Source organism: Chrysochloris asiatica, unplaced genomic scaffold, assembly GCF_000296735.1.
Source record: "Chrysochloris asiatica unplaced genomic scaffold, ChrAsi1.0 scaffold00008, whole genome shotgun sequence".
Taxonomy (NCBI): Eukaryota; Metazoa; Chordata; class Mammalia; order Afrosoricida; family Chrysochloridae; genus Chrysochloris; species Chrysochloris asiatica.
In genome coordinates this window covers 17,239,620-17,249,682 of record NW_006408526.1, presented here as the reverse complement: position 1 = coordinate 17,249,682, position 10,063 = coordinate 17,239,620, and the positions used below count along the sequence as shown (strand labels likewise).

General features: G+C 38.6%; 1 protein-coding gene across 1 annotated transcript in view; it reads right to left on the bottom strand.

Moving 5' to 3' along the window:
- The window catches only part of ATM (ataxia telangiectasia mutated), a 136,138-nt gene that overhangs the window by 19,473 nt on the left and 106,602 nt on the right, over positions 1-10,063 (bottom strand). Inside the window, exons 52-56 of the mRNA XM_006833800.1 lie at positions 9,563-9,701; positions 8,174-8,256; positions 6,563-6,703; positions 5,506-5,622; positions 1,941-2,090 (exon numbers count right to left, since the gene is read on the bottom strand). Of these exons, the coding sequence (XP_006833863.1) occupies positions 1,941-2,090; positions 5,506-5,622; positions 6,563-6,703; positions 8,174-8,256; positions 9,563-9,701 (630 nt within the window). The remainder of the gene's footprint in view (positions 1-1,940; positions 2,091-5,505; positions 5,623-6,562; positions 6,704-8,173; positions 8,257-9,562; positions 9,702-10,063) is intronic.

Sequence of the window (10,063 nt, the reverse complement as noted above, 5' to 3'; positions counted from 1 at the left end):
CTACTCCCGTAAGGATTTACACCCTCGGAAACCCTGTACAGGGTCGCTATGGGTCGGAACCGACTCGACGGCACTTAACAACAACAACAACTGCTCCAAATGCATCTGTTGTTTCTCAGATACGAAGCTCATGTTGTTTTCAGCCATTTGTTCACACCCCTTTCCTTAGTCTGAACGATCCTTCTTCCTAGCACACCAACTTGTTTACGAAACTTAGCTCAAAGTCAATGTCCTTTATGAAGACTTCCTTGAATTTAATTCACTCCACATCTTGCTCCAGGTAAAACTAGCCACTGTCTCCTCTATGTCTGCCTCAAAAACCAGTAAAGTCTTTAGTCACAATGCTTAAAACAATTTATTACACACTTTAAAAACATGCAACAGAAAGCAAAAGGAAAAATAAGATTTTGTAATTCAACAAAGTTCAAATCCTCACTCCACCATTTATTAGCTGATTAACTTGAACAAGTTAAGCTTTCTGATTTTTTTTTTCTCATCTTAAAATCGGAATAATTATGGTGATGATTAGCTGTAATATGTGTGAAGTCTCAACACAGTACCTGGCAGATTGTTGTTGTTAAGTGCTATAAAGTCACTTCTGACTCATAGCAACCTTGTATAGGGTTTCCAAGGAGTGCCTGGTGGGTTTGAACCACTGACCTTGTGGATCAAGGTGACCTTGCAGCTCAAGGTGACCTTGCAGTCCAGTGCATTACCCTGTAGTGTGACACCAGGACACCAAGCATCATTAGTAGGATTCAAACAACAAATTTTGGGGGTAGCTGCTACGTTTTGATCCTCCCAATCCAAGGGTGCTAACAGGTCTTTCGGTGCTCCCCTCTGGCCTTGAGGCTGTGCTGCCTGCAGTCAGACTCTTGCCTCTGTAGTCCCACTAATTGGTGCCTCAGCATCTTCAGCTTCTCTCTGCTTTTCCAGCTGCTCCTTCAGGCATCTAGAGACCAGAAGACTGCCTCTTCTTGGTGGCTATTTCAGGATGCATGGGAAGTTGGTTGCAGCGAGATAGAGTGTGAGGGGCTGAGGCTGGCAGCCGCCTCTCCAGCAGCTCTTCATTAAAAACACGGCAGCTGGAGCCTTGGCTCACTCCGTGCTCCACATGCTCAATCAGGGCCTCCTGGGACGCAAGCACACGGCAGCAGACCATGCAGCGGAAGCCTTGTTCACAGGAGACCAGCCACTAGGGGTTGGTTGTACAGTGCCTCTCCCCATTACCTTCCCCCTGGTCTCTGGGTTCCTGGGTGCAGACCTTGGGTCCCTGTTGCAAGGGCTCCAGGCTACTAACTGGGAACACTCAATGTCCATCAGACTGGGACATTCACCTTCTCATCCCTGGCAAACTGGGGACAGAGGCTACAGTGCTCGACTCCGGAAGCTCAGCCTCAAAGACTTGGGGCATCTTGCCCACTTTTGCAAAGGAGGTTTTGGTCTGATAGACAGGAGGCATTCAGTAAAAGATGCTGACTGGGCTGGGGAATGTCAGGTCTGAGAGCCAATGTGACATGGCGTACCTATAAAATTATTTCATAATTGAGTGTTTGTTTTAGCAAATGGCCCCTGGTATGGTGCTGTTGGACCAGCACTGGACTGTGAACCACAGGTCAGCAGTTAAAACCCATCAAAAGGTAGCTATGAATTGGAATCAACTCAATGGCACTTAACAACAACAAAAATTATCTTATCTTGCCTAACTAAACAAGAAACAAATTAGCACACACTTTAAGTGTGTAGGTTGGCACTCTACACAGACACTTAATAGCCTTCCCTTTTCACTCACACACACTTCCATTTTGGAGCATTTATTTTTTTTTATTTAGTATCTTTATGCCTCATGAAACTTAAATCTTTTTGTATTATAGTATTTAAGAACTGTCAGCTGTAGTAAGTAGTAATAGTCTTGCAAGGACTTTTTTAGTGACACTTACCATCATTTTCCTTTGGCACTGACAGGCACTGTAATCGTTTGGCCTGTATCTTTTATGAGCACCATCTTCGTTGTTAACTAGAAATTCGCCAATGGGGACAGTTCCTGTGCACCACTCAAGAACACCACTTCGCTGAGACAGGGGAACAACCTGAAGTTACAAATTAAATACCTTTTGATTATGAAAAGATATTAAAGGGCATCTGTTGATCATTTAACTATTATAACCAGTGCAAAACATTTTTTACACATCTGTGTTAATATTTCTGTTTACAGGAGATAATGATCCTTTGAGAAACTTTGCTGCCACTGAGTTAATTCCCACTCACAGGGACCCTGGAGAACAGAGGAGAGCTGCTCCACAGGGTTTCTAAGGCAGTAATCTCTACAGAAGCAGACTGCCACTCTTACGAAACAGCTGGTGGATATGAACCACCTACCTTTCAGTAAGCAGCCATGTGCTTAACCATGGTACCACTAAGTATCCAAAGGAATTTGAAAGGCAACCTGAAAACAAACTTAAGCTCAAAGAATCTCATTTTCTAGCCAGCAACTTAAACTTGCGAGAGTCTGCTCATCTCTCGATTTCTATGATACATTAACCACAAGATGAAGTTATTTTCAAAAAATCATCAGATGTCAGAAACCATAAAGTATAAAAGTGATACAAACAAATGTCTTTTACTCACTGTACAGCTTTATCAAGTCAAGATATGAGAAACAATTCCTGGAAAGGAGACAAAGCCCTCCTTCTCACCAAGATTACTAATAATTTGTTTATTATGTTCATTCATTTTTCTATATAGTTGTTTCAATGCTATACATACATAGATAATTGTAAATTTTATTTCTGCAATTTTCTTATTCACTCAACATTGTTTTAATTTTAGCTATGTTAGCCCATTTACCTCTAAGTCACATTTTAACAGCTATATAGTACTCTACTGCACAAATATGAGGGCAAGTCAGAAAGTATTGCTACAAAATGAAGAGACTGCTTTATTAAGCACAAATACCCAGTATCCTCCATGTAGGTCTATATTCTCGACATAGCCTCCATGTATGTCGTTACACTATAATTCTGAAGATTGTCCTTTCCTGAAGAATTCGACACTATTCTATTTACACCACATCAAATTGACAGTTTTGGCATCCTTGACGGACTCAAATGGTGTTCTTTTAAATGTTTTTTTAGTTTGGGGAACAAAAGAAGTCTGAAGAGGCAAGAACAGAGCTGTAGGTGGATGGAGTAAGGTTGCTCAGTAAATTCTCACAGGACAGCTCTTAAAACCCTCAAGGAATGAGCAGGTGCACTATTGTGATGGAAAAAAATTCCTCAGCACAACCTTTCAGGTTCTTTTCTCACCAATGTCATTTTTTTTTTTTTAAGTTTTTATTGTGAATTGAGTGATAGTTTACACGGGAGAACATTAGTTTTACTCACCAATGTAGTTTTAAATTTTCTTAAAAATGTCTTCATCATAATCCCTGTGACTGCCTTGTGTTCTTTGAGAAAAACTGCCAACATTACCCCTTTAGGATCCCAAAAAACAGTCGCTGAGCTGAGCTCTCTGCCTTGAATTTAACTGGCCCAGCAGATCCCCTCAGAAGTCATTGTTTTGATTGGACTTTGCTCTCTGAATTGTATTGGTATAAAGCCAAGACTCATCACTGGCTATGATTTGTCCTATAAAATCATCTTCATTAGATTATTACTTCTCTACTACACAGTGAATTAGCTATATACTCTTCTTAATTTATTTATATCTGCATACAAACAGAAAAAACAAGTGAGAAGAAAACGAGATAAAGTACTAAACCATAAAAGAAACAGTATAAGAACCCTATGGAAAACAGGTTTTTCAAAATGATGATTTAGTATTATTTGCAAAATGAAGACATTATAAATGAATATTCAATGTAAGGGCCAAAAGAGGTATAGGGGACCTAGCTTCAATGGATATCAAACAGAGTTCGACTAGAGGAAGATAAAGAAATTTGATAAAGCAAGTGTAACTTGCTACAATTTGATGAACCTGACCTATTCTTACGGATGTAGTAGCACAAAATACCAAATGAGAGGGAAGGAGTCTTCACCTCAAGGATAAAGCCTGTCCCCTCAGTATACAAGAGTTGATGTTGTTGTTGCTATTAAGTACCGTAGAGTCGGTTCCAACTCATAGTGACCCTGCACAGGGTTTCCGAGGCTGCAAATCTATATGGGAGCAGAAAGCCTCATCTTTTTCCTGCATAACAGCTGGTAGTTTCAAACTGCTGACCCTGAGGTTCACAGCCCGATTCATAACAACTACGCTACCAGAACTCCTTACAAGGGTTGATAGGGACAGAAAAATTAGACATTAGCTACCTAAAATGGGCAGGGGGGAGAGGACAATAAAGGTACAAAATGGCTAACTTACAAGTTTTCAAGAGGGAGCTGTTTCAGAGTGTGAGGGGGAAGGTAGAATCCCCATTGACTAGTTTTCATCTTGTCTAGATGGGTCTGGTAAAAGGAGATGGGATATGACTCTTTGGATTCAATAGTGAGTAATTGTTATCATGACTAATTGCTATTGCCCCAAATGTAAAGGTAGGAGTTTTGAAACATAAAGGGGAGAGTAGTTAATCTTTGTTGTTGTTAAGTGCCTTTGAGTTGGTTCTGACCCATAGCGACCTTGTACAGGGTTTCCGAGGCTGTAAATCTTTACGGGAGCAGAACGCCTCATCTTTCTCCCGCGGAGCGGCTGGTAGTTTCGAACTGCTGGCCTTAAGGTTCACAGCCATATTCGTAACCACTACGCTACCAGTGCTCCTTCCCGATCCAGAAATAGAGGACCCTAGGACCATCAAGAGAAAAGAGCATGAGCGGAATATGGGATGCTAACCAGAAAAGCAGCAACACCAGAGATGGAGGCAGAGGTGATGATGTGGAAAGATAGAACAGCTGAGGACTCTAGACTCATGGAAAGGGAAAGGCTGTGTGCTGGATTTTGAACCATGAAAATTACCTAGTCAGAAACTACTTTAATTTTTATGTAGCCTGTTTTATGTTTGTATTTTTGCACTGAATCAGTTTCTTCCCAACACCACTTTTCTTCTTAGGTGCACTTTCAGATCAGAAATAGTCCAAATGGTCAAAGATAGGGAAAAAAATACTTCAGATGATTGTAAGAAACATCTAACTGTACATTAATTTGTTGTTGTTGTTAAGTGCCGTCGAGTCAGTTTCGACCCACAGTGACCCTGTATAGGGTTTCCGAGTGGCTGGTGAGCTTGAACTGCTGACCTTGCAAACTGACTCTGCAAGTCCAGTGCACTAACCAAAACAAAAATTATATTGGCTTACTCAGAGGTTGGAAGTATGGCCTTTGGATCAAACCTGGCTATAACCTGTTTTTATACAGCCTGTGAGTTAAGAATATTTTTTTACAGAAACTTTAAATTGCCCCACAAAGTCAAAAATGTTTACTATCTGATCCTTAACAGATTTGTTTGCTGACCTCTGCTCCAAATAATCACATCTCTTATATGTTCTTGTTCAAACAGCAGCAGTATAGACATGTTACCTTATATGTGCAGATCGTTAATTTCCTCTTTCTGGTTTCAGTGTTTCTCTGCAGCAATGTATTACACATTTGGAAAACCTGCTGCATGACAGCATCCTGTCTCAGGTCATCACGGCCCTTTAGAATAATCAAACATGAATAACTGCACAGTTCACTTTCTGGATTAGAATAATTTGAGAATAACAAAAGGCACTAAAAAATCAATCTGTGCATCTGTGTTCCTCTTAACAGTCTCTTAAATAAAAAAGATTGACAGTTACACTTTCATTAGAATAAACTAATTTTGGGTAGGCCAACTGATTTAGAATAAACAGGTTTCCTCTACCTGCTTTTAGAATTAGACAATGGGAACTCCCCCACCTGAGGGTGGAGCAGCACGGTATCTTTTTATTACTCTACCAAATCCACTTTTGGGGAGTCAATTGTGACTCTCAAAAAGCTCATAGGACAGAGTAGAAGTGCCCCATTGGGTGTCTGAGGCTAGAAACTTGATTGAAGCAGACTGCCTCATCTTTCTCTGGAAGAGCAGCTGGTGGCTTTAAACTGCTGACCGTTCAGTTAGTAGCCCCATGTTAAATCTGCTGAGCCATTAGGGCTCCTTCACTATTCCCCAGCAGGGAACAAAAGAGCTTCTGAAAAGTCAGGAAAGGAGGAATGCTGTCCTTTTCTGGTATATTCATAAGCACTTTAGCACAGTCTTCACTATACTGAACCAAGGGCCTTCACCTTGTGCTATTCAAGGAAGTAAGCACCAACCACCAAAATACTTCAAAGCAAGGAAACTGATAATTGATCTCATCATGCCTGCAGATTCTAACAGTACTCCTTTACTTCAATCATCACAATAATGATCTTTTGAGAGACACAAAAAGATGAAGGCAAGTATTCTGGTTCTAGAAAATAATGTATTTCCTCTTATAAGTTTTCCTTATTGATAATAATTCCTAATAAACATCAAGATCCAAATAAAGCAGGAAGAAAATATCAATTAACGTTTCCCTTTGACAGTAAAGTCATTAACTCTCTAAGAACCACACTAGAAAAGAGAGAAGCTCACCTTAACCAGCTGTCTCCTTTCCTTGCCATCGGAGCCGACACAATCTATTATTTTTGGTAAATTTAAACCTCCTGCTAAACGAAATTTTGCTTTGAATGACTGTATAGTCACCAGATTTCCATACCTTCCTGTGGGGTCCACCTAATAGCAAGTATAAATATAATAAAAGGTTAGATACATTATTTGCACTTAAAGACAAATTAGTTATATAAGACAATTTTCAAACAGGGAAATAACTGGCAACATGGTGTTGGATAAGAACTGGAACTATAATTTTACTATCTTATTTAAATAAAAGATATAAAATTGTCATTGGAAAGGTTTTAAGAAGTGATACATAAATAACACAACCTAAAAATCTCTCACTAAAGCCAGGATATATAGAGTTAGAATGTTGTTGTTGTTGTTATGTGCCTGGAGTCGGTTCTAACTCATAGCGATCCCGTACAGGGTTTATGAGGCTATAAATCTTTATGGGAGCAGAAAGCCTCAAGAGTTAGAATAGAGTTGCCAAAAAGCTACTGAAAAAACAAGATCCAGGTCTTGCCAATTACTGCCACTGTGTCATCTGAGAAATAGCAAAATTCTTCTCAACAACATTAACCAGTTAAATTTTGGAGAAAGGTAAAGGGGAGTTTTCAATGTCCTAATTGCTAAACCAGGCATTTTCAGGAAATATTCAGCTAAGTAACTTAGCTGATATAGTTGAAAAGATGTTAATCTATATAATGAAGCTACATTCAAATCAAATAACTACAGATAGGAAACACTAAACTGCAAAGGTGAGATTTGTGATGTAGGTAAAGTGATACTTTTCTCAACTAAAATAATTATTGTTATACATATTCTTCCTAGTATGGTATTTCTACAGCAGTAAACAATCATGATGACATAGCTAAATAGATCATGTCTGTAAGTCGTTGTTGTTGTTAAGTGCTGTCAAGTCGGTTCTGACTCATAGCGACCCTGTGTAGGGTTTCTGAGGAGTGGCTGGTGTGTCTGAAGCACCAAAGTTGCAGTTAACAGTCCAGTACTTATCCTACAATACCACACAAGTATTACAATAGATAAATGGGCAACTGTTTTTCTTCCTATATATTTTCCTTACTGGTAATAATTCAAATAAAAATAAAGTTTCAACTAAACCAGAAAGAAAATACCAACTAATGTTTCACCAATCACACCAGGACTACCTATATAAATAGTGCAATACTGTATGCACTACAGACTCCATGGCACATAACAACAACAACAACACAGTCAATTTAATGCACATAAAATTTTTAAAACCAATATAGAACAATTAGAAACTTTCTTGCCAGTAAAAATGAATATTGGCATAAGCATATGGTTCCTCTAGCCAAGTCACCTAGACCTTCTTTCATAAGAGAGGTGGGAGGTATAAGACTAAAGGAAAAGAAAAAGAAATCAGGAAAGGTCTCTGAGTATTTTAAAGCTCAGGTGAAAGGACTCGAATAAAGAAAAAACCTATAAGCTGAACCATAAGAAACTGCCAATATTTAACCAATTTTGACCTACCACAAAAAAAAACTGTTCAACTAAATGAAGAAGAAAATATTTTAAAACATCAAACAGCTAGTATTACATTACCTTAATTTCCATAGTGGGGACAACAACATCTTCTAAATCCTTAAGTTTAATAATTGGCTGGTCTGTTGGAATATTTATGCCTTCTGCATTTAAAATGAAGAGATTTTAGTGACATTTGCAAACTGAGGAACACAATGATGATTACATAAAGCAGGAGTATTCAGCAGATGCTGTAAGCCCCAACTTTTAAATCTGTGGTTTAGTCCCTGATTTCAGAAATAAAGAACCAGGGCTTGGAACACTAGGTAGCTCTGGGTCAAAGCACAGCAATGGTAAACATGGGCCACAGATAAAATCTGTAGATCATCTGCACTAGCAATTAGGTCAGAGTGCAAAGGAGAGACCACATGAGAATCTGCATAGCACATGGATATGTATTCCCAACACGTTACCATTAATTTGATTATAGGATGTACGATACTCGTTGTTTCATCAAGAAACACTATGTGAAGTCTCATTCTTATTTTAAAGTAATTGAGAACTCAAACTTGAATATAGGATTCTGAACAGAAAAAGGAATAAGCTTATTAAAAGTATGGGAACGAGATAGTTTTAAGTCAACACACATTTAGAGACTAGCCACATAACCAAATATTATAACAGCTTATAATAATTTGACCAGAAGACAACAGGAAAAGACATGGGTTAACTGTAAATGCTAGCACCTAAGGAGAAAATGGTTATTAGACCTTATATGTCAATTTGAGTTGTAGAGCACAGTGAATAACCAATGTCATTTAAAAACAAAACAAAACAAAAAATCCTTCAACCCTGGAAATTCTTAATTATCCAGTTACTTATTTAATGAACTTCCCACTATACAATTCTTTGAAACAAGTATTTGTATCAGAAGATTACCAGGAGAAATCAAATCATTCCCCTAGTGTTGTTAGCGGCCCCCAACTCATGATGGCCCCATGTACAATGGGAACAAACTGCTGTAACCCAGAGGTTTTCACAGGCTTTTATTTTGGAAGTAGATAGGCAGGCCTTTCTTAGGCTGTCTTTGTCTGTAAGCTCCACTGACACCTGTTCAGCATCATAGGAACAGGCAAGCCTCCAGTGACAGATGAATGGTAGCTGGGCTTCAGCAGGTACATTGGTCAGGAATCGAATTTGGGCATCTCATACAAAAGGCGAGAATTCTACCATGGAACCACCAATGCTCCTTGAGTAAACTCACCTATCAGTTGCCAAGAGATACTAAGTAAAAAAGTAACTGAGAGGTGTTGAAGCAATTAGGTAAATATCAAGTTTGGGGATCATGTACTCATTAGAACCTTCATATGTGCAGCATAACACTGTCTGATTTTAAACAGATTTACACATTAGACTCTCAAATTCTTTATAGAGAATAACACAACAACACTCATTCTTTCAAACACATACTTCTCTGAGTCTTCCACTGAGTGGCATCTAAGTTTGCTAAGAGAATATAAGCATCACAAAGTGCCTCGACATTTCTGACCATCTGAGGTCTCCTACTTTTGATAGTATGTATTATTTTGTTTGCAGCTTCAGTTCTATCCTATTAAACAAAAAAAAAAGCAACAAAAAATTATTACACAAGGAAATATACAACATTTAAACTAGTTGTAATAAATGAAAAACCAGGATTTATATACAGATCTAAGGAAAATAAGAACTGTAATTCCTCAGATATAAACAAAACAGTCACCTTATGAGTGAAATACATCATAAGTATGATTGTGTCAAGTGTCAAGGATTTACATGCCTTGAAATCTTTTTTTTCCCTCTTTGTCCATTGCTATAAAGAAAAAAAAATACGACTTGTATTCCTATGCTTTGTGAAGGAGCCCTAGTGGCACAGTGGTTAAGTGCTTGGTTGCTAACAGAAAGGTTTGCAGTTCTAACCCACCAGCCACTCCA